At 40.8% G+C, this 26,089-nt stretch overlaps 1 protein-coding gene across 1 annotated transcript in view; it reads left to right on the top strand.

Annotated features, from left to right (window-relative positions):
• The window catches only part of LOC135202579 (receptor-binding cancer antigen expressed on SiSo cells-like), a 76,469-nt gene that overhangs the window by 25,005 nt on the left and 25,375 nt on the right, over nucleotides 1-26,089 (top strand). The window contains exon 2 of the mRNA XM_064232087.1: nucleotides 6,490-6,654. Within this exon, the coding sequence (XP_064088157.1) occupies nucleotides 6,493-6,654 (162 nt within the window). The 5' untranslated portion in view covers nucleotides 6,490-6,492. The remainder of the gene's footprint in view (nucleotides 1-6,489; nucleotides 6,655-26,089) is intronic.

Below are 26,089 nucleotides of genomic sequence, written 5' to 3'. Positions count from 1 at the left end.
TCTTCCGGGTGCGATGAGTCTCAAATGCTTCTCAGAAGTATTCAGAAGGATACAATAAGAGCTAGAAATCAGGGTTCCGCCCAATTTCAGCTCAGTCTCTCCTTCGACTTCCAGACTCCTTCCCTTCCTTCGGGCAAGGATAGGGAAGATTCTGCAACGAGGAACCTCATCAACATGTAAGAAGAGATCTCGTTAGCAAAAGAAGTGTTCACGAAGGATCCTCCTCGGAGGAAGACTCTTCTCTCTCGTGTTGTTAGATATCCTGTCGTCTACTGGGTGTAGCTGACTAAAATCACCTCCCCTGGCCAGGGGCCAAAAGCTCAAAGGGGAAGAATTTCTTCCACCCTTCTCCAGTCTCCTGATAAACTATGTGGTTGTTCAGGACTCTCGGACAATGTAGCGCCAGCCAAGCGCCAAATGCCAATACAGGCGAAAAACGCCAGAGGCGGACAGTTCCACGGAACTCTGTCATGGTCGGATACTGAGAAGGAGCGGGCCTCCAACCTGGCGCAAATGCGCCAGAGGCGAACAAATCGGACAGATATAAGAGTGTCCGATGTGGACATCGTCAGACAGCCTAGAGACTCTTCCAAGCTCGAAGCTCCAGCAAGTGTGGAGGAGCCAAGCCAGGCGCGAGGTGCCAGCCAGGCTCTAGGAGCCAGCCAGGCTCTAGGAGCCAGCCAGGCTCTAGGAGCCAACCAGCTCTAGGAGCCAGCCAGGGCTCTAGGAGCCAGCCAGGCTCTAGGAGCCAACCAGGCTCTAGGAGCCAGCCAGGCTCTAGGAGCCAGCCAGGCTCTAGAAGCCAGCCAGGCGCCATCCAGGTGCCAGGCTCCTTCAAGGCTAGGCTCCAGTCAGGATTGAGGATCCATCCAGACGCAAGGCTCCTTCCAGTAAAGAGAAACCTAAAGCTCTGTCATGTAAGAGGGCTAGTCCCCATTGATATGATACAGGTAAGGCTCTGCCATGTAAGTGGGTCAGCCCCCATTGGCACGATCCGAGAAGGCTCTGTCGTGTAAGCGGGCTAGCCCCCATTGACATGATCCAGAAGGGTTTGTCAGTCATAGGTCCCTACCTCGCTGAAACTCTTGAGGCATGCAGACTCATAGACAGTAATCATGAAGTCTTCTGCCAGGCTCCAGGTGCCTTCCAGGCGCAAGGCACCAGCCAGACGCAAGGCTCCAGCCAGGCGCGAGGCGCTAGCCAGGAAGGAGGAGCCAATCAGGCACCAGCCAGGCGCGAGGCGCCAGCCAGGCGCAAGGCGCCATCTAGGCGCGAGGCTCCAGCCAGGCTCTAGGCGCCATTCAGGCGCAAGGCTCCAGCCAGGCGCGAGGCGCTAGGCGCCTGCCAAGCGCTAGCCAGGCTCCAGGCTTCACCCAGAAGAGATCTATATCAAAGAACGCCCTGGCCTTCTTTGAGACATTGTGATCTCCTAAGCACTTGATAAGTGCATTGATGATTCCTTCAAACAGCTGAGAATTAAAAGCGCATGAAGTGCGAGCTTTTCCGAATTCTTGTTCTTTCCCTAACAATATGTCATAAGGACATATTAGCTGTCACATACGGGAGATGCAACTCTGTGTTGACTTCCCATTATCCGAAGGATGTCAAGATAACCTTCGAGGGATCCTTCTCTCTTGGTTGATACGGGTCTGCGGATACATTGCTGGGATAGGGAGCAGATACTGATCCTTAACTAGTGAGTTAAATTTTATTTAACGTCGTGTTTTTTCTTTGGGTTGTTTGAAAGGAGTTTGTAGATAACTCTTTTTAACTTAAGCACTAACCCTCGTGTTAGGATCAGGTGATCGGGATCGGTGTTGTGCTCCTTAATTATGCCACTAGGCATAGGCATATTGTCATGTAAGAGGCTCTGTCGAGTAAATGGATAAGACCTCATCGACAGACCCACAAGAACTCTTAGCCATAGGTCACATCCTCGCTGAGGCTCTTGAGGCGAAGCAGATTCCTAGGCATTAGCCATGGAGGCTTCCGCCTGATCAAGTAGGAACCAAGGTTTTATTTATTTATTACCTACAACGTATGTTGTTTACCTGTCTATTCAGTAAATAGTTGTCTCTTTTTCCCACCACCAAGGGTGTCAATCAGCTAAGTATATATCTGCTGGGTAAGTTCCATGTACAAAAATGATATTGTTAAGATACAATAAAGTTTTGTACATACTTACCTGGCAGTATATACGATTGATGGCCCACCCAACCTCCCCTCAGGAGACAGGTGGAAGAGAAAATCTGGTTCTAGAACGGTAATCGTTCCTATTCCTGCCACCCAGCGGCAGGGGCGGTAGATCACCTGACCTACCTGCAGCGTGTGCCGCGAAATTCGAATTTCTGTCGGGGACGACGAGGAGTCTATAGCTAAGTATATATCTGCCAGGTAAGTATGTACAAAACTTTATTGTATCTTAACAATATCATTTTGCAAAGGTCTGGGCGCAGAAGGGAGCGGATTCGTGGTCCCTCTCGATCCTGAAAAAAAGGATACTTGATCCCCTTCGGGGAAAATCCTCCCTTGACGACAACTCCAAGGGAGTTGAGTGCAAGATACTCCGATCCGGTCCGAAGACTAGCTATTCTTCAGGCAGTGGAACAGATGATTTCCAAAGAAGAAGTAGAACTGGTACAAGATCTCCAGTCTCCAGGATTTTACAATCGGTTGTTCCTGATACCAAAAGCATCGGGAGAATGGAGACCGGTGCTAGACATCAGTGCCCTGAATTTCTTTGTTATGAAGAAGAAATTCTCGATGGAGACGTCTTCCTCTGTTCTGTCTGCTCTTCGTCCAGGGGACTGGATGGTGTCCCTGGACCTTCAGGATGCGTATTTCCATGTGCCAATTCATCCGGCATCGCGGAAATACCTAAGATTTATGTTCCAAGGGAAAGTATTTCAGTTCCGAGCGATGTGCTTCGGACTTTCGACTGCCCCTCAAGTCTTCACGGACATCATGAAGAATGTAGCTTATTGGCTACATCTGGAAGGGATCAGGATCTCATTATATCTAGACGATTGGCTAATAAGAGCCCAATCGGAGAAACAATGTCTGGAGGACCTTTTCTTAACTCTCAATTTGACAAAGTCCCTGGGACTTTTAGTCAATCTCGAGAAATCCATGCTGATTCCCCAGCAAAGCATTGTCTATCTGGGGATTCAGATGGATTCTCGGGATTTTCTAGCGTATCTTTCGCAGGAAAGGAGAGAACGCTGCTTGGAAAAGGTGGCAGTCTTCTTAAGGAAAGAACATTGTTCCGCGAGGGAATGGATGAGCTTACTGGGGACCCTCTCCTCGATGGAACAGTTCGTTTCCTTAGGAAGACTACACCTAAGACCCCTTCAATTTTATCTGAAGGAGAGATGGGATTGGAAGTCTCAAGAACTGGGAGAAACCTTTCCGATCTCGAAGGGAATCAAGGAGAATCTCCTCTGGTGGTTAGATCCACAAAAACTAAGCAAGGGGATCTCCCTTCACTTAAAGAACCCTCGCCCAGCGTTATTTGCAGACGCCTCAGATTCAGGGTGGGGAGCAACCTTAGGTTCGGAAGAAGTGTCAGGCACTTGGGAAGGAGAACAAGTGTCCTGGCACATAAACAAGAAAGAACTAACAGCCATTCATCTGGCTCTAGTTCATTTCGAGGAACAGGTCTCAGGTCTGGTGATTCAAATCCACTCGGACAATACAACAGCCCTGGCATATATAAAGAAACAGGGGGGGACGCATTCCTTCTCCCTGTACGAGTCAGCAAAGGATCTGCTGATTTGGGCTCAGGAAAGGGAAATCTCTCTTCTCACAAGGTTTGTGCAGGGAGAGAGAAATGTCCGGGCGGATCTGTTGAGCAGAAAAGACCAAGTCCTACCCACGGAATGGACACTCAATCCTCAGGTTTGCCAACAACTTTTGGCATCTGTGGGGGAAGACCCAATATAGACCTGTTCGCGACCAACAAGAACTACAGACTGGAAAATTATTGCTCCCGCCCCGATCTCGGATCCGCAAGCGATAAGCCGTAGACAGCTTTCTGCTAGATTGGGCAGGTTTAGACGCATACGCCTTCCCTCCTTTCAAGATAGTAGGGGAAGTATTGAGGAAGTTCGCTTGGTCAGAGGGAACAAAAATGACCCTAATCGCTCCCTTCTGGCCAGCTCTCGATTGGTTCACGGAGGTACTGGAGTGGATAGTAGATTTTCCAAGATCGCTTCCACTAAGGAACGATCTTCTCAAACAGCCCCACTTCGACAGATTTCACAAGAACCTCCCCGCTCTAAGTCTGACCGCCTTCAGACTGTCGAAGGACTCGTCAGAGCAAGGGGTTTTTCGCGCGAAGTTGCGAAGGCTATTGAAAGAGCCAGAAGAGTTTCCACCTCTAAGGTGTATCAGTCGAAGTGGGAGTTGTTTAAAAGATGGTGTAAGAGTAAGAAAATATCCTCTTCCAGTACCTCTGTAAATGAAATTGCTGATTTTCTTCTTTATTTGAGAAAGAATTGTAACCTGGCAGTATCTACAGTAAAAGGTTACAGGAGTATGCTGGCCTCAGTCTTTCGACATAGAGGTCTAGATCTTACGAACAATAAAGATCTCCATGACCTAATAAGGTCTTTCGAAACCACGAAAGACCAGAAAATCAAGAAACCTAGCTGGAACTTGGATGTGGTCCTTAAGTTCCTAATGTCAGAAAAATTCGTACCTTCTCACACAGCTTCATTTAGAGACTTAACTAGAAAGTCCTTATTTCTATTCGCATTAGCAACAGCTAAGAGAATTAGCGAGTTGCAAGCCTTGGAAGGTAAAGTTGGTTTTAGGAAGGATTCAGCGGTTTGCACCTTTAAACCACTTTTTCTAGCGAAAAACGAAAATCCCTCAAAACCATGGCCTAGAAGCTTTGAGGTAAAAGGACTTTCTTCACTAACAGGAAAAGAACTAGAGAGGACTTTGTGTCCAGTCAGGGCACTCAAGTTCTACCTGAGGAAAAAAGTGTTATTAGGAGGTACAGAAGAAAGCCTTTGGTGCTCTGTAAAAGATCCTAAAAGATCTATTTCAAAGAATGCCCTAACGTTCTTCATAAAGGATTTAATAAAGGAAGCTCACCTTACTTGCAATGAAGAGCACCTCAAGATTCTCAGAGTAAGAGCACATGAAGTGAGAGCCATAGCTACGTCAATGGCCTTTCACAAAACCTGGTCTCTTCAGGCTCTGATAGAGTCAACGTTTTGGAGATGTAACTCTATGTTCGCCTCCAATTATCTAAGAGACGTCAAAATTTCTTACGAAAAGTGCTTTGCTCTGGGAGCGTATGTTTCTGCGGATTCAGTGCTGGGAGAAGGAGCTGAGGCTAATCCTTCTTAACTTAGTTTAGTGTTAAAATTTTTCTTTATTGGTGGTTGTTTTTATTGGTTGATTGTCAGAGGGAATAGGGGACCCTCTTGCAATTCATAGGTTATAACAGTACTAACATGGTCAGGTGATCGGGATTGGCTTCAGTGCTCCTTGTGTTTAGTTATAGAAACCTTAACTCTGTCATGTAAGAGGGCTAGTCCCCATTGATATGACAAAGGTAAAGGCTCTACCATGTAAGTGGGTCAGCCCCCATTGGTACGATCCAGAGTAGGCTCTGTTGCGTAAGCGGGCTAGCCCCCATTGACACGATCCAAAGAGTTATTCAGCCATAGGTCCATACCTCGCTGGGACTCTTGAGGCAGGCAGACTCATAGACAGTAGTCATGAAGTCTTCAGCCCAATCAGGTAGGAACCATGGATTATTATATCCTAGAACATATATTGTTTTTTCCCTGTTTTTAATGTATTTAGTTTAAGTATTATCATTATGTTTAGCTGTCTCTTACCCTCCACCAAGGGTGCCAATCAGCTAAGTATATATCTGCTGGGTAAGTTTTCATGTACAAAAATGATATTGTTAAGATACAATAAAGTTTTGTACATACTTACCTGGCAGATATATACGATTAATGGCCCACCCATCCTCCCCTCAGGAGACAGGTGGAAGAGAAAATATGTCTTAGAAAACGGGAATGGTTCCATATTCCGCCACCCAGCGGCGGGAATGGTGGATCACCTGACTTACCTGTCGCGTGTGCCGCGAGTTTTGAAATTCTGTCGGGACGACCGAGTCTATAGCTAAGTATATATCTGCCGGGTAAGTATGTACAAAACTTTATTGTATCTTAACAATATCATTTTTTCTAATAAAAGTGCAGTAGGCTATTGTTGTTCAGAGTATTATTCCTAGGTATTTCATGTTCAAAGACATGAGTAAACATGAATCTAAAGAATAATAATAGTATTTACATTTTCAGAAAACCTGTGAATCTGTAAACATAACACCATTTAATACCAGGAATTTACTGTACTCTGAAGTAAAATGTGAGACACTCAATTTGGCATTGCTGCATGGGATGTAATCTGCCAAGCTGAATGTTACAACTGATTTAATTAATGTTTTTTTTTCTTTTGCTACAGAGAATGTTTGTTCTGGTTGCAGTAAAGAAGATAAAATCTTTGCTTCTCTTACTTCTGAATGCCATAAGAAGATGCTTTTGCTGTTTTCGTAAAAGAAGGATATCAGACTCTCACCTTCCAGTAGCTATTACAAGTGAAAGTGGCACCCTCAGTTCAGTTAGTCAGGTATGTGTGGCATATTTTTAATACTGAATTCTAAAATTATTTTTTTGTATCATCTAATAGTTATATTATTAGGGTAAAGGCATTTATAGAAATTTTTTACCCAGCTCTACTATGAATCAAAAGAGACATCGGAGATGGTTTGAGGTAGCTAATACGTATGTACTGTACTGTTCTTTATTGCTGGGTTATGTATATTTTCAGTGTTTTTAACTGGGTGCGTTTTTCTTTTATGGAAAGACTCAAATTTTGCCATGTTATCAGACATAATCCTGGACTTGATGTGAATATTCTTCCTTTCTTTCATAATGTTACTTCTTTTCTTTTTTCAGGAAGTACAATTTTACATACGAACTTACCAAGTAATTACATAGCTAATTGTTTCTAGCACCGGCAGCTAAAATTCAGAATTGGCAAATTTTTTTTTTTCCTTAGGTAACTAAATAGTCAAGGATATCACTATTAATCAACTGCCAATTAGGTAGTGACATCTTATTAACCATGGTAAAAAAAATTAATAAAATTCAAGCAAAAATATATATATCAAAGGAAAATAAAGGAAATGCATTACTTTACAGACGTACTAAGAACTAATATTCGGTGGTGCCTCATTTGTCAAACATTTCTTATGTTGAACATTCCGTTTTTTGAACGAACTTTTCGAGAACATTTTGTGTAGTTTGTGGAACAAATGTTCGTACTTTGAACTGACAGATTACTTTGTTTATTCTTGAATACAACGACTTACTGCATCATACAAGAAAAACTGTATAGTGGACCCCTCATATTCGCATTCTCCGGATTCATGGACTCATGAATTTGCAGATTTCTCTCTGGAACATTTCCCCCTCCCCATTGTTCAATTAAAATTTGCCTATTCGCAGTATTTTTCTATGAGAAATATCCACAAATTCCTGGGTTTTTTTATCAATTTCATCATAAAATGTACTTTTTATACATTCAATTTACCTGTCAGATATATACATAGCTATAGACTCCGTCCTCCTGCTGGGTGGCAGGAATAGGAACCATTCCCGTTTTCTATCAGATTTTCTCTGTCGGCCGTATTGTAAACATACGTTTGCGGTACCTCCTGACTTGATTTTCGTGTTTCATCGCCATCGATCTTCTGGGCTGTCTTTTGCAGGGAAGTACTGGGTCTTTGGCTGGGCATACGCTTTTATTAACTTTTTAATGAATTTGGCTTCGAAAAATTGCGAAGAATATATAACGTGTAACTACCGAAATTGTCGGTAGACACACATAGTTTGCAAGAAAGGGAAATATTAATATTTATTCATTAATACGTGTGATAAGTGTAGAATTGATTGAGGAAATAAAACTGACTTCCTACTTTAGGGAATCAGTAAAGCATGTAACTAGATACGCTTCCTTTAGAAGTTTTTTGGATACTCGTACTAACGAGCAGTTAGAGTATTAACAGTACTAGTAGTGTTGCATCCTCATCACCTTCTTACTTCACAGAAACTTCAAATTCATAATTGCAATTTGAAGACAAGGGATGTAGCTCAAAATGCGAGCTATTGAAAGGTAAGAAGTGATTACAGTGTTCCCCATTGCAGTGGAGGGTGCGTTTGATCGGCTCTGTCTCGCTCCCAGGCCTAGACCTCTTTCAAGCTCCCAAGCCCAGAGGAGAAGGAATGTCGAAAGCCGTAAGGAGGTTTCAGAGAATCCCCATCGGTCAGGCGTCCCCTCGGCAGGTTCTGTAGAGCGTCCCAGACTGCCAAGGATAGCCATTGGAAAGGCATCCTAAAACAGTGTTTCTCCCTTATTATTATACCTACATACCCTCTAGAGAGAAGAACTTCGACGAAGATTCTCGTAATATGCAAGATAAATCTCGTCATGGGTATGAGTAACTGGAAAGGAAGTTTTCCTTTCAATCAATAGTCCCTTCCGGTGGACTTACACAGACGTAGGTTACGGCCTTATGTCCAAGGATAGGAACCTTGAGTGATTCTCTTCGATCCTTGCTTCTCATTAGGATCTACTTCGTCTAACACTAATTTGTTTTATTAAAGAAAAGAACGAAGATAGAAAATTTTCCATTCTCTCTCTGCTTCGGCTAGGAAAGAATGTAGTAGAGAATTCACTTTAAGACTACGGTATGGTCAAGTCATATGCACATACCGAAGTTAACTCTATGGCTGACATCTGAATTCCTACTATTCTTACAAAGGTTTCCTAGATTAATGCTGTTTACCTCGATGTAACAGTACATTATAGAGGATTATAATACGGCAGTGCACGATATTATATAATGTTCTCATGCTTTCGAGAAGCGCATGAAGAAAGCATAACCTTATTAGAGCACGGAGATTGCTCATGAGAAGAGAGATGAGTCTGATGGGAAACATTCTCTTCGTGGCAGAAGTTGTTTCCCGAATGGACTATACTACGTGTATAAAAGTTTTTTCCTACTAAGATCGGAATTAACATACGAAAGGATGCCGGGTACCATAAAGGCACAGATGTTCTGGCACATATCTAAAAAGAATTACAAACAATTTAGGTGACTGGCTCCAGCCAGGCGCCAAGACGGGCACCTGGCGCCACCTCACAAGGTGGAATACCAGAAGAGCCAGGCTGGCGCATTGCGCCAGAAGCGCCAGCCTGGCACAAATTGCGCCAGAAGCGCCATCCAAGATATTTCTCGTTTTAGTGAGTTATTAACCTAATAGTCCAGTAGCCTCTCTGACAGCATGAACTGCAACTCGGGGCTGCCTGCAACCTCCCAGCAGTTACCAGTTTCGATTTTAGATACTTGGTATTGTCACGACAACACCAAATCAGCTTTTGTATTTACCGAAATCCGTTTCGTTTAAATATAATTGCTCGAGCGTATTTTTTATACTCGATGGTTCTAGCCAAACGCATTCCTTCGTGGAATGGATTACCTGGCAACTCAGGATGACGAGTCAGCGAGAGCTACTGCGTATTGAACTGCCTGATAGCAGCTCAGTATCAGCTGGGTCTCCGAGATGCACGGTCTGTTATGTCTCTCTCTCCCCTGCTTTGATTGACTACCGAACCGTATCTCTGCCCAACAATCATGGACTTAGGTCTCTGATTAACGGGGATTCTCGCAAACATGAAGGACCATCTACTGCTGTGATGCTCGATTTCATCGCCTTCGACATTGCGAGAATTTTCAACAGAGATATCTCTTGGACTCTTTCATCTTTCTGTTTACCACACGGTAACAGAAGTCTGCACTAGTCTCCCGCTGCATCGCACTGCGATAATGCGAATGATTTTTGCAGACATCTGAGTTTGTCTTCAAATATCTCATATTCGTAGGTGTGCAATTGTTCATTGTTCACCCCGAATTAACAGATGTGACAGAAGACATCGCCTACTCTCCGACCTGACAACTCTACTTCCAAATGTTCAGCCCATGAGAAGCAGTTCTTCAGGCAGTAATTCGCTGTGTCTTCATTACTGAAAAGCGCTCTGCTTTCATTGCAACTACGACACTCACCGGACAGCAATGAAATAGCGGTTAGCGTTCTCAGTCTTTGAAAGCACAAGTTCAGAATCTTGAGAATCCTTCTCTCGATTCAGCTGTGAAGACGTAGGTTGCATTTTCTGTCCACCTTCGTCTTCAACGACACATAGTGTTGTTTCTCCTTAGCTGAGATTCAACTATACTATGAGATGTCTTGCCATCAGGGACCTCGGTCTCTAGAAGGCAATTGACTTTCGCCTGTTGGGCACATGTCTTAAGAGAATCATCACCTCACCGTCTGGCATCGGTGACGAACAAATTAATTTGTTTAGTCTCTTGGCATAACCCTTTTAGGGCGAAGGTCACGTGACTTGCTCGGATGCTTGGACAACTTGCCTCCTACCGAACGCAGTCAGTCGGCAGCTGTCAGAGCGCCCGAGTCAGTTACGAACTTCGCTGTGGACTCAGTTCGGTTGTTCCAAATCAATCTTTTCTTCGTCCTAACGGCTTGCCCCAGTACTCATACCATCGACACCCACCATGGAGTGTCGGTGTCCTATCCACTACCAACAAGGAGAACTTCACTGCATAGGGATAGGAGGCTCAGTAACGGCAAGTTTCGTTCCTGATTTCGTTCCCCGTCTAATCGGAAAGGGGTCGATCCCAAGGAAGGATGAAATTATTTATTTTAATCACTTAGGCCAATTCCACAGCTCTCTCATATCGCTAGGAGCATCGAGAATCTCTTTTTTTCGCCCATGTTCACGTTGACAAAAGAGAACCTAGTATTTGGAAAACAGACACAGAACGTAACGATCCTTAAGAGGTTTGCTGCAAAATGTTGCACGTCCATGAGAACCTTCTCGATCAACGATAATAACTCTTAACGTATGTCTAACATTTATTGGAAAGAGTTGTAAAAAACCGGCGAGAAGTCTTTTTTCATAGATCTCTTCACAAGGTGGAAGAAGAACAGGCTTCCTATAGATTGCTTCCTTATTCTCGATCCCAGAGAGGTAGCAATATACGCCATCTTTAGTTTAAAGAAAGGGGAATAAACTTTAGTCTTTTTTCCCCTAAATATAAATTCTTAACAGATTTTAAGATAAAGGGCATCAAAGGAAGAGAGGATGATACTTTATACCTCATTTTGGCCTTAGAGAGGTTGGATTCACAGAAGTCACGTTCTTCTCACAGCATGTTTCGTAAGGCTTTTCCAAGAGAGTCTGGATATTCTATCAGAATCTATTATAAATAGACCTGAAAAACCTCTCCACTCTGAGTCGGTCTGTGTGCAGACTGACCAGAAGTAGACATGAATGAGAGGAGTTTTTCAAGGTAAAAGACAAGAGTCATGGTAAAGACATAGAATTGCTGCAGATCATGCTAGATGGAATGGGGAAACTGTCCTCTTCCGATACCTCTGTGAACCACATGGGGGGTTTTCTTCCCTTTCAGAGGGAAGAATCACCTTTGTATATATCTGCTATCAATAACGCAGTAAAAGGCTATACTCTGTCTCTACAAGGAGAATTAGAGATAGCAGAGAATTAAGATCTTCGGGATCTTATACGATACCCCAATACGACATGAGTAGGATATCAATTGGATTAACACGGACAAGGCTGTAACCAGGCGCCAGGATCCCCAGCTTCTTCGTGTTTGGAGATAGAATTCACCAAGAGTCTCCTCTTTGAGATTTGTCACAAGATCAGTTGTTTCCTGACAGGGACACAAGTTGTCGCACAGGCGGCCGTTGCCCGTGTCAGGATGGACTGAGATTGTGGGAAGTTTCTAGCAAGAACAAACTTCTCATGACAGGGACTCTAGTGGTCGCATAAGCGTCTTCATCTCTGTCAGGATGGTTTGATTTGGAGAGACGTTTTTTGCAGGATCAGCCTTCACCTGCCAGGTACTCAAGATGTCGCACATGCGAACGTAACCTTGTTAGGATGGGGCTGTTACTGCTTAAAGCCCTTTACCATTCTTCTCCCAACATTATGGGACAAAGATATATCAGACTAGGAAGTCAATGAGGGTGCAGGTCTTTCAGATTACAAGACCTTAGCACCCTTTTATTGCATGAATTCGGAGAGTCTCTTGAGTCCTGCACACCCCTCCTTCTCCTAGTTCATTACTATTAAGGGGATTATAAATCATCCTCTTCTATAGATATTTGCAGCAAACCGTTTTTCATTATTGGATTTGAGGCTCTTTCAAATAATAGAGGGAATGGGATCTTTTTTTTTTTTGGACCTCAGATTCTGTGTTCCGACAAGATGGAACTGCTCCTCGTTAAACTTCTTTGAGAAATTTTATGAGGTAATTCTTTGTTTCTCTTGGTCCTAAACAACCAAGAAGACAAGTGAATTTTTTGTGCATTGGAATCTCGCATCAGATTCTTTGGATACTCGGCTATGGGTTCTTGCCAGCATAGTATGTCTGGTAAAAGAACTAAAACCCTCTATTCCTGACTCAGCGCTTTCAGATAGAGGTTCCGTTGTCCAGGCAGGGTACTTACGTTTTCATCTACAGATAATGGTTTAAACGTTTGCCTACAGAGTCTTTGGGATGCGATGAGGGCTCGAAATGCTTCCCAGAAGGTATTCAGAGGGATACAATAAAGAGCTAGAAATCAGGAGTCCTCCCAATTTCAGCTCGGAGTCACCTTCGACTTCCAGGCTCCTTCCCTTCCTTCGGACAAGGATAGGGAAGATTCTGCAACAAGGAACCTCATCAACATGTAAGAAGAGATCTCGTTAGCAACGGAAGTACTCAAGAAGGATCCTCCTCGGAGGAAGACTCTTATCTCTCGTACTGTTAGATATCCTATCGTCTAATGGATGTAGCTGACTACAATCACCTCCCCTTGCCGGAGAGGCCAAAAGCTCAAAGTGGAAGAATTTCTTCCACCCTTCTCCAGTCTCCTGATAAACTATTGTGGATGTTCAGGACTTTCGGACAATGTAGCGCCAAGTAGGCGCCAAATGCCAAAACAGGCGTAAAAAACGCCAGAGGCAGACAGTTCCAAGGAACACTGTCATTGTCTGATGAGAAGAAAGAGCGGGTCTCCAACCTAGCGCAGATGCGCTAGAGGCGAACAAATCGGACAGATAAGAGCGTCCGATGTGGACATCGCCAGACATCCTCGAGACTCTACCAAGCTCGAAGCTCCAGCAAGTGGGGAGGAGCCAGCCAGGCTCCAGGCGCCAAAAAGAGCCAGTCTGGAGCCAGGCGCGAAGCTCCTTCCAGGCGCGAGGCACCAGCCAGGAGTCAGGAGTCAGGCGAAAAGCGCCTTACAGGCGCTAGGTGCCAACCAGGCGTCAGGCGCCAGGCAGGCGCGAGACACCAGCCAGGCGCCAGCTAGGCGCGAGGGACAGGCAGGCGCCAGGCGCCAGCCAGGCAAGAGGCGCCAGCCAGGCGAGAGGCTTCATCCAGAACAGATCAATTTCAAAGAAAGCCCTGGTCGTCTTTGAAACAAGTGTGATCGCTAAAGCACTTCATGAGTAACTTGATGATTCCTTCACACAGCTGAGAATTAAAAGCGCATGAAGTGCGAGCTTTTATGAATTCTTGTGCTTTCCTAACAATATGTCAGGAGGACATATTAGCTGTCACTTACGGGAGATGCAACTCTGTGTTGACTTCCCATTACACGAAGGAGGTCAAGTTGACCTACGAGAGATCCTTCTCTCTTGGTTATACGTGTCTACGGATACGTTGCTGGGATAGGGAGCCAACACTGATCCTTAACTAGTGAGTTAAATTTTATTTTAACATAGTGTTTTTTCTTTGGGTTGTTTGAATGGAGTTTGGGGATAACTCTTTTCAAATTAAGCACAAACCCTCGTGTTAGAATCAGGTGATCGGGTTCGGTGTTGTGCTCCTTAATTATGCCACTGGGCATAGGTGTATTGTCATGTAAGTGGATAAGACCCCATTGACAAAAGACCATTAGATTCTGTCGAGTAAGTGGATAAGACCCCATTGACAGATCTACAAGAACTCTTAGCATAGGTCACATCATCGCTGAGGCTCTTGAGACGAAGCAGACTTCTAGCAATAGCTAGGAAGTCAACCCTTCGTCTAAACACATAGGAACCAAGGTTTTATTTATTTATTACCTACAACGTATGTTGTTTACCGGTCTATTCAGTAATTAGCTGTCTCTTACCCTCCTCCAATGGTGTGAATCAGCTATGTATATATCTGACAGGTAAGTTGAATGTATAAAAATGATATTGTTATGATACAATAAAGTTTTATACATACTTACCTGGCAGATATATACAATTAACCCTTAAACGCCGAATGGACGTATTAAACGTCGAGTCAAAATGTCTCCCGTATGCCGAATTGACGTACCATACGTCGACTCAAAAAAGTTTTTTTTTAAATTCGCGGAAAAATACTTATAGGCCTACCAGCCGAAAACTTTTGAATCACGCACCTTGTGGGATGCTGGGAGTTCACGGATCAAGGCGTTGTTTTGTTTACAATCGTTACGCAGGCGCGCAAGCGCGAATTTCTTTCTTATCGCACTAAAAAGTATCAGTGACACATCTCAAAAATTATTTCGTCACTTTGACATAATTTTTGCACCATTTTAAATTATCCGTTACATGAAGTATTATATATGAAAAAGTGCGCAATTTCATTTAGAATACAACAACAAAATACTCATGATTGTAGCTTTTATCAGTTTTGAAATATTTCCATATAAATAACGATAAGTGCCAAAATTTCAACCTTCGGTCAACTTTGACTCTACCAAAATGGTCGAAAAACGCAATTGTAAGCTAAAACGCTTATATTGCAGTAATATTCAATTATTTACCTTAAGTTTGCAACAAATTGGATGTCTTTAGCACAATATTTCGATTTATGGTGAATTTATGAAAAAACTTTTTCCTTACGTCCGCGCGGTAACTCTTCCGAAAAAAATCATACATGCGATTGTGGTAATGTTTGCACCATTTTAAAATTAGCCGTTACATAAAGTTTTATATATGGAAATGTGCGCAATTTCATGCACAATACAACTAAAAACAACCCATGGTTGTAGCTTTTATCAGTTTTGAAATATTTTCATATGAAAAATGATAAGTGACAAATTTTCAACCTTCGGTCAATTTTGACTCTACCGAAATGGTCGAAAAACGCAATTGTAAGCTAAAACTCTTATATTTTAGTAATATTCAATCATTTACCTTCATTTTGTAACAAATTGGAAGTCTCTAGCACAATATTTCAATTTATGGTGAATTTATGAAAAAAATAACATTTTCTTTACGTCCACACGGTAACTCTTCCAAAAAAATCATACGTGCGATTGTGGTAATGTTTGCACCATTTTAAAGTAGCCGTTAAATAAAGTTTTATATATGAAAATGTGTGCAATTTCATGTAGAATACAACAAAAAATAATTGAAGGTTGTAGCTTTTCTCATTTTCGAAATATTTGCATATAAATCACGATAAATAGAAAAAAAACCACTTTCGGTCAACTTTAACTCTACCGAAATGGTTGAAAAACGCAATTGTAAGCTAAAGCTCTTATATTTTAGTAATATTCAATCATTTACCTTCATTTTGCAACAAATTGGAAGTCTCTAGCACAATATTTTGATTTATGGTGAATTTATGAAAAAAACTTTCCTTCCCTCCGCGCGCGGATTCTCCGCCATAAATCTCCGAATTGCGTACATCACATTCTCTGAAAATTTGCTCCGTTTCATATTAGGCATTTCATAGAGTTTTATATATGAAAATGTGCACAATTTCATGTAGAATAAAAGGAAAAATATTTGAAGGTTGTAGCTTTTCTAATTTCCGAAATAATTGCATATAAAAAATATTTATAGAAAAATTTCGACATTTAGTCAACTTTAACTCGTCCGAAATGGTCGAAAACTGCAATTGTAAGCTAAAACTCTTACAGTATCGTAATATTCCATCATTTAACTTCATCTTGAAACAAATTCGAAGTCTCTATAACAATTTAGATTTATGGTGAATTTTAAAAAAATATATTGTTTTACGTCCGCGCGTTACGAATTCATGCATCATTTTGTGATAATATTTTCTCTATGTTGCTTTTATCGTTTTATAATGTGTTATATACCAAAAAGATCGCAATTTAGTTTACATTACAACGAAAAAAAAAGTAACTTGTTACCTTAAACGTTTTGCGCACAGCGCGATTTGAATACAATTATATATGAAATTTCGTTTTTGCGCTATCATATATCGCATTATTTATATATGATAATGATAATTTTTATCATTTCTGATGGTTGCATACTAAACTTCAGGCGATGACAAAAAAAGGAGCCAAAAATGAACTCTTAATCTTCAAAACTAAGCGTGCTGTGATTTTTTGAAAAAATTATTTTTTCCGCTTCCGCGCTCACTCCAAACTGGCCCCGGCATTCGGGAGAGGTTTTGATTTTTACCGCTTCGGCGTTTAAGGGTTAATCACCCACCCAACCTCCCCTCAGGAGACAAGTGGAAGAGAAAATCTGATAGAAAACGGGAATGGTTCCTATTCCTGCCACCCAGCGGCAGGCAGGTAGATCACCTGACCTACCTGTAGCGCGTGCCGCGAAATTCGAATTTCTGTCGGGAAGACGGAGTCTATAGCTATGTATATATCTGCCAGGTAAGTATGTATAAAACTTTATTGTATCATAACAATATCATTTTTTGTGATAAAACTATTAAAAAAAACAGGTATGAAAATTTTTAGTGGGTTTTTCTTGAGTTTTAACTAACCAAATACAGTGCGGTCCCCAATTATGCGAGAATTTGGTTGATCCACGGCCTCTCAGAATTGGAAATTCGCAGATTTCGAAACATACCTTATGGGAAAATTCCATTAGGGTCAAGGCAAACAGCAACTTACCCAGTCCAACTTTTTTATACTACCCATTTTCAATACTTTCTATGTACTATACTATAATTTTTTCTAATATGAAATTGTTTTTATGGATAAATAAAGCATTAAAAAGGTTTTAATAACTTGAAAAAGTTTAAAATTACACACAGGATGGTGAAAACACCCACACGTAAACAGTGCCACCATTGGGTGCAAGTGTACTGTACGATACAGTCATTTCCTTTAAAAAACCTTTTGGATGGAATTTCCTCTACCTATCCTCTTCCAAAAAACCTTCAAACTCCTCTATCTCATCCTCCGTGAAGAGTTCTACTGAAGGAAGGGTTTGTGAACCATTTGAGGTTTCGGGGACTAGCAGATCATGCGTCTTCACTCCCGTTAGGCCTAACAAACTTGGTTACTAGCGCCTGTCTTAGTTTCTTTGTCTGGCACGTTCACTATGTAATTGTTTTCATATAAATTTATTCTACGATAAAGGAGAACTGATGAAAATTCAAAATTCAACATGAAATGAGTTTCTTGAAAAGTTTAGATCTCTCTCTCTCTCTCTCTCTCTCTCTCTCTCTCGCTCTCTCCTCTCTCACACATTGCAGATCTGAATAATACGTATGATGATGGTGATGATACTGATCATTCATACACACTGCGCTAAAACGTCACAAATGCATGAGGCAGAGCCTTCCATTTTAGCTAATGGCTAAGAAGGAAATCTCTCTCTCGCATTCCCCTTGGAGAAATAATAGATTTTTTCCTCCAAGCATTCCCCTCCCATACTTCTCTCAGATACCAGCAAACACCCCCCCCCCCCCTAAATTACTTGAAAAGACATAGATTTGATACGTTTTGCGGCGCGTTACTCGCAGACTTTGAACAGCTTCGCAGATACAGAAAATCTATTTTTGAGAACTAGCGACCACATAAAAGGGGAATGTCACAATTTGAACATGCATAATTCAGGACCAGACTGTAGGAGGTTTTAAGCATTTTTATATGGATTCCAACTATTCGAGGGTTCTAACTATTCTCGGGGGGCATCTGGTATGCATCTCCCATAATTACTGGGGGACCACTGTATTAACATGTTTTTCTCTTACAGTGTACAGTTTAATGATAACAGTATTCAACAAAATAAATGAAAGAATATAGTAAAGCATTTCAATAGACAGGCAGTCCCAGGGTTACGACGGGGGTTCCGCTCTTGAGATGCGTCATAAGCCGAAAATCGTCGTAAGCCGGAACATCATGAAAAATTCTAAGAAAACCTTACTTTTAATGCTTTGGGTGCATTAAAAACTATATAAACTGCATTCTTATAGCATCTCTCATAAAAAAACTTCAAATATTGATTATTATGCATTTTTAGAGTCATATTTCTTCTGCCAGATTGGCGTTGTAAGCAGCATAACCCTGGCACATGTTTCGTAAACCTAGAAATAATTTCTGATAAATATAATTGAAAAGCGTTGTAACCTCTGAACGTCGTAAGCAGAACCCATTGTAAGCCAGGGACTGCCTGTATATAATTTAGCATAAAACATGTACAAAATCATATGTCATCATGGTGATGTCATGCGCAGCTGACTTGAGACTTCAATTCTGAATGAGGGAGCATTGATATGTTAAGGAGAGAAGAAGAGAGAGTTAGATTATTACTGTATGTATGTAAAACCAATAACAATTCAGATAAAAAAGGGAATTTCACAAATTCAACATAATGATCAAATATGGAAACAATCAAATGCAATAAAGAAACAATAAAAAAGTCATAATTGAGCCAGCATTCAGTTCGCCAAGTTAGATGGCATAGTTTACCTATATTCAACAAAATAGTATATGAAAGAACGAAGATTTCACAATAAAATTTGGCATAAATGATTACCAAAATCACTCGTCCTTGTGGTGATGCACAGCTAACTTGAGATAGAGGGAGGGGGTGCTTATATTTTTTAGGAATAATGAATGATTTATTTTAATCTATCATGTGCCGTGATAATGTTGAGGAGAGAAGAAGAGACAGTATAATCTTTACTATAATATGTATGTAAAAGCAGTATCAATTTATATAAAAAATAAAATGTTATTTCATAATAAATTTAACATAAGGATAAAACATAAAAAAATCAAATGCAATGCAGTAACAAAAAAAAAGAAGGAAATAAAGTTACTTGAGCCAGTGTTCCCTGCACTGAGTGAGATGATAGAGAGGAGAGGAGAGAAGAGGGAAGACGGGTGGGTCTGCTTCCTGCTGACTTAAGCTTGGGTCACACATTGGCGATTTCAGACCGCGACTTTCATAAAGGCTGGGTTTGGCGATCAATCTCCTATAGTCATGGGGCTTGGGCTCAACAATAAAAGAAAAGTCAGCTGATATCGACTCCATGACGATTTCCACAATGAACCATTACAGCATTGTTGCACAAGTTGAGATGAGATTAGGTATTTACGTAGTTGCATGAGTGTCACAGATGATTTAGGCCACGCCCACATTTAACGGTTTTTACAGGACGGCAAGTTCAGTGAAGGTATGATGATTTTTGACAATTTTTTGCGATTTAGTTACGTAATATTTTGACTTACGTAAGAGGATTGTACTGAGTCCTGAGTCGTGAACATAGATGCCACCATATACTATATATAAAGTCTAATAACTAATATTTTCCAATTATCTCATATAGATTCAGAGTGTTTCAGAACCCCCGTAAATCTTCATGATTGTATTGAGTCCTTGGTGTTAGCCAATTGTGTGTTGCACAACTTTATTTTTATTTTTAAAAAATCCTTCTGCCAGGAGTGAGGCAAATCGAGACGACTCGGTGACATATGAGGTCGTCTTCGTGATTATGTAAACTCCAGTTCAGGCTTCGTTCATTGACAGGAATCAGTGATATCTAATAAAACTATAAAAATTGCATTTTCATGCTTCAGAAAACATATTGAAAAACTATATAAATTTCCTGAATAAAACCTAAAATTCAAAAATATTTATATACATGATTACAAACTGTATTCTTTTAACCCTCTTACGCCGACTGGACGTATTTTACGTCGACATTTTTTGTCTCCCGTGTGCCGACTGGACGTATTTTACGTTGACTTACAAAAGTTTTTTTTAAAATTCGCAGAAAAATACTTATAGGCCTACCAGCCTAAAACTTTTGCATCACGCGCCTTGGGGGATGCTGGGAGTTCACGGATCAAGGTGTTGTTTTGTTTACAATCGTTACGCAGGCGCGCAAGCGCGAATTTCTTTCTTGCCGCACTAAAAAGTATCTGTGACATCTCGGAAATTATTTCGTCACTTTGACATAATTTTTGTACCATTGTAAATTAGCCGTTATATGAAGTATTATATATGAAAATGTGCGCATTTTTATGTAGAATACAACAATAAAATACTCATGATTGTAGCTTTTATCAGTTTTGAGATATTTTCATATAAATAACGATAATTGCCAAAATTTCAACCTTCGGTCAACTTTGACTACCGAAATTGTTGAAAAACGCAATTGTAAGCTAAAATTCTTATATTTTAGTAATATTCAATCATTTACCTTCATTTTGCAACTAATTGGAAGTCTCTAGCACAATATTTCAATTTATGGTGAATTTATGAAAAAACTTTTTCCTTACGTCCGCGCTGTAACTCTTCCGAAAAAAATCATACATGCGATTGTGGTAATGTTTGCACCATTTTAAAATTAGCCGTTATATAAAGTTTTATATATGGAAATGTGCGCAATTTCATGCACAATACAACTAAAAACAACCCATGGTTGTAGCTTTTATCAGTTTTGAAATATTTTCATATAAATAACGATAATTGCCAAAATTTCAACCTTCGGTCAACTTTGACTCTACCGAAATGGTCAAAAAATGCAATTGTAAGCTAAAATGCTTATATTCTAGTAATATTCAAGCATTTACCTTCATTTTGCAACAAATTGGAAGTCTCTAGCACAATATTTTGATTTATGGTGAATTTATGAAAAAAATAACATTTTCTTTACGTCCGCGCGTAACTCTTCCGAAAAAATCATACGTGCAATTGTGGTAATGTTTGCACCATTTTAAATTAGCCGTTACATAAAGTTTTATATATGAAAATGTGCGTAATTTCATGTAGAATACAACGAAAAATAATTGAAGGTTGTAGCTTTTCTCATTTTTGAAATATTTGCATATAAATCACGATAAATAGAAAAAAAACCACGTTCGGTCAACTTTGACTCTACCGAAATGGTCGAAAAACGCAATTTTAAGCTAAAACAATTACAATCTAGTAATATTCAGTCATTTATATTCATCTTGAAACAAATTCGAAGTCTCTAGCAAAATATTTAGATTTATGGTGAATTTAAAAAAAAATCTTTCCTTCCCTCCGCGCGCGGATTCTCCGCCACAAATCTCCGAAATGCGTACGTCCCATTCTCGGAATATTTGCTCCATTTCATATTAGGCATTTCATAGAGTTTTATATATGAAAATGTGCGCAATTTCATGTAGAATAAAACGAAAAATATTTGAAGGTTGTAGCTTTTCTTATTTCCGAAATAATTGCATATAAAAAATATATATATAAAATATTCGACATTCGGTCAAATTTAACTCATCAGTTATGGTCGAAAACTGCAATTGTAAGCTAATACTCTTACAGTATAGTAATATTCAATCATTGTCTTTCATTTTGAAAGAAAAGTTGGAAGTCTTCTAGGGACAATACTTTAGATTTATGGGCGAATTTTTGAAAAAAAATATTTGGTTTACGTCCGCGCGTTACAAATTCATGCATTATTTTGTGATAATATTTTCTCTGTGTTGCTTTTATCGTTTTACAATGTGTTATATACCAAAATGATTGCAATTTAGTGTACATTACAACGAAAAAAAGTCACTTGTTACCTTTAACCGTTTTGCGCATAGCTCGATTTGAATACAATTATATGTGAAATTTCGTTTTTGCACTATCATATATCGCAATATTTATATATGATAATGATAATTTTTTTCATTTCTGATGGTTGCATACTAAACTTCAGGCAATGACAAAAAAAGGAGCCAAAAATGAACTCTTAATCTTGAAAACTAAGCGCGCTGTGATTTTTTGAAAAAAATATTTTTTCCGCTTCGCGCTCACTCTGAAACACCTCCGGCACACGGGAGACAATTTTTTTTTACTGCTTCGGCGTAAGAGGGTTAAGTAGTATTCAGTGACATATTTATCTATATCTGAAATTCTCAAATTATATCAAGAATACCTACTGAAAATCTTTAATGCAATATATATATTACTCAAAATAGAAAATGCCTTTTCATTTCTTATACTTCAGAACATGCTAATATATTGACTTTGATTGCAATGAACTTACTAAAGAAAATTAATCCGTTCCGAGGCGGCCTTCGTATCATGAGCTTTTCGTATCTTGGACTGCATTTTACATGTAAAATTGCTAATCCGTTCCAAGCCCTCCAAAAACACCCCAGTAAATTTCATAATAAAGCTAAATTGACCTATAAGCAATGAAATACTACAACAATTTGGACCATTCAATACCTAACTTATTAACGTACTGCTAATTACCTGTAAATAAAGTGTATTAGTGTACATAGTATACAAGAAATACTGTACATATGTAGTAAAATGTGGAAGCTTACCTTTCGAGTAAGGCTATCTCCGAAAGTGGCGACAGAGGAGGACAAACTGTCTGTTTTTTAGTATCACTTGGTCCTTCCTTTTTGCTTACTCCTGCTAATACTAAAGGCCTCTTTAAAAAATAATTATCCTAGGAAGATTGCTTCTGCCTACTTTTCACAATGTTCCTGAAACGACTCAGGGAAACGTCATCGAACTGCGCAAGCATACGACCTGTGTAAGCCTTTTCGGGGTGTCTTTTTTTCAACAAACGATTGCACTTTATGAAAAGCAGCTAGAACATCCTTAATTTCTGCCGTTGTCATAGGGTCGTCCTCCTCCTCCTCGCCGCTGCTAGAGAACTCCTCTTGAACGACGTTATGTTGCATGGCCTCCAACTCCTTCAGGTCATCCGTCGTAAGCTTCTCTTGGTGCTCCTCGAGAAGGTCGTTGATGTCGTCCTCGTCGACGACCAACCCCATGGACTTGCCGAGTGCAACGATCTCATCAAGATCTGGTTGCAAAACAGTTTCAGGGTCGTCAACTGTTTCTGAATCTGCAGCACCAGCTTCGCCCACGTCGAATCCCTCGAAGTCTCGGGCGGATACGGCATCAGGCCAGAGTTTCCTCCACGAGGAATTCAAGGTTCGCCTCGAAACCTCTTGCCAAGCTTGGTCAATGAGTCTGATACATATCACAACATTGAAATGCTCCTTCCAAAATTCACGCAAGGTGAGGTTTGTGGTATCGGTGATGTCGAAACATCTCTTGAAAAGATGTTTTGTATACCGCTTCTTGAAGTTCGATATCACTTGCTGATCCATGGGCTGGAGGAGAGGGGTGGTCTTAGGCAGAAGATAAAGAACCTTGATGAAGGAATACTCCGCTACGATATCTTCCTCAAGGCCAGGAGGGTGGGCAGGGGCATTGTCCAACACCAGCAGACATTTCAGAGGGAGGCGCTTCTCTTCCAAGAATTTCTTCACTGTCGGGCCGAAACACAGATTTACCCACTCCGTGAACAAAAGCCTCGTTACCCAGGCTTTCGCATTAGCCCTCCACATCACTGGAAGCTTCTCCTTAAGCACTTTGTGGGCCTTGAAGGCTCGAGGAGTCTCGGAATGATAGACCAGTAGGGGCTTCACCTTGCAACTTCTCTTCCTCCGTGATGTACATCTGACGAGGCATTTTTTTTCCAAAAAAGGCCAGTCTCATCACAGTTGAAGACTTGCCGAGAACTGTAGCCTTCCTTGGTCACCATCTCGTCGAACGTCTTTTTAAAAGCTTCGGCCACTTTCGTGTTCGAGCTGGCAGCCTCCCCATGCCGCACCACCGAATGGATGCCAGTCCGTTTAACGGAATTTCTCGAACCACCCATGCGAAGCCTTGAACTCTGGGGTTGGCGTTGATGTCCCTTCTCCTCCGTCGTCTTCGGCCTGGGCAATCAAATCGCCGAAAATAGCGCTGGCCTTGTGGCAGATTGCCATCTCCGTTATCGTATCGCCAGCGATTTCTTTGTCTTTTATCCAGACAAGAAGAAGCCTTTCCATCTCGTTGTGCACATGGGTCCTCTTGCTGGACAAAATAGTGACGCCCTTGGAAGGTGTAGCTGCTTTGATGACATCCTTCTGCTTAAGGATGGTGCCTATTGTCGACGGATTTCGGCCGTACAGTATTCCTTGGCAATCACACTCAATCGCATACCAGCTTCATACTTCTTGATAATCTCCATCTTTGTCTCCAAAGAGAGCATCCTCTTCTCTCTGTGAATTTCAACTTTCTTGGGACCCATGACTACTATATACTGTACGTAATTTACATATAAGTAGAGTAAAGTTCTCGCACAACACGATAAAGTACATATACTGCAACAAAATCACTAACGAATTTACGTTAATAAACGAAATCGTTAGAACGAACGAATACCGCATGCGTACGATAAAGATGCTGGGACGAGTGGCCGAGGCACACTGCTACATAGTAGATGCATGATGGGAAGGATGCTGACCAATAGGAGAGAAGGATCTCATGGCGGTGACTAGCATCAGGAACCAATGGGAGAGCAGGAGGATGGTGGCGAGTCTACTCAGTTGGCGGCGCGCGAGTTTCAAAATTGTTATCGGTGGTCCGGGCGAATCTCGGACTTTACAGCAACAACCTTTCGTATCTTGAAAAATTTTTGTATATAGAGCTGTAACATTTTTCGTATTAGCTTTCGTATCTCGAGTTTTTCGTAAGGTGAGCCTTTCGTATCTCGAGGTACCACTGTATTTGCGGAATATATTTTTGTTAAAGTTGTATTCAGTGTCATATTTAGCTATATGTATCTGAATTTCTCAAATTATATCAATACAGAAAACCTTGAATACAAAACCGAGGCAGCTGTGGCCAATTAACTTAGCCCTTGAACTACATTTATTGGCTGCCGACGCTTGACACATTCTAACTCACTGCGCAGCCCCACTGCGCACGTTGTGGGTTTGCCAAGTACATGGCGTATGTTGTACTGAATGCCATAACTTGCAATTGCTAGTTACGACTTGCATGATCAAATGCCGTAACTCGAGAGGCCATTATGAAATTGTTGCGTGTTGCACCATGAAATGGCAACTTTTGACAGTAGTCTATGCAAGGTAGCCTTGCACAGTCGCCGTCCCTGGCACAAAGTCATCAAACTCGGGGACTTGGTTACGATTTATGCTGATTTATGGTGAATTGGTTGTACATAATGAGGCATAGTGGGGTCATAATGAGCAAAATTTTGGCAGTTTGAAATCACCAATGTGTGACCCAGGCTTTACCAGCTGGGCTGAGATGATTATTCACATGTTTCTTTCACTTACACTCGATTTGCTTAAATCACTTCCTTTTTTTACAGTAAAATAGCTATCTAGTGACAATTGCTTTTTACAACTTTTTACCACTGTAAAAGTAACTCAGCTCCATAATAAACACAGGCGCCATGTTCAACTTCTGCGTGCCTTCGATTGTTTGTTTAAATGACTTCCTTATGAAAAGTTATTTAATCTCGTTTTCATTTTCTTTTATTATTTACTTATAATTTATTTGTTTGTATAATTTATTTGTTTGCAAAATCCTAGTGTATATTTTAAATTCTGCCTTTTGCCAACGGTCAGTTGATGTATTGTGACACACACACTTGATCCCTTTGATTATCCTTGTAAAATGTGATTAAAATTGGTTTTGGTATCAGCCTTTGCCTACTGCGACCATTTCAGTTACCACAGAGGTTTTACCCGTCTCTCCTCCCTCCATCCCTCAGCCAGCCATTTTCACCAAACAGTTCATAGATTGTACACAGAAAAAAAATTTTACTTCTTATAATGTACTGTTTTATTACTTTTCACTTAATTTAACTTTTGAACACATTAATAATAAAAAATGTGAAAAGGGGGACTTTTTGTGTTAGCTGGAACAAATT

Source organism: Macrobrachium nipponense, chromosome 30, assembly GCF_015104395.2.
Source record: "Macrobrachium nipponense isolate FS-2020 chromosome 30, ASM1510439v2, whole genome shotgun sequence".
Taxonomy (NCBI): Eukaryota; Metazoa; Arthropoda; class Malacostraca; order Decapoda; family Palaemonidae; genus Macrobrachium; species Macrobrachium nipponense.
Note: the sequence above shows the minus strand (reverse complement) of the source record. Positions and strands in the feature narration are given on the sequence as shown.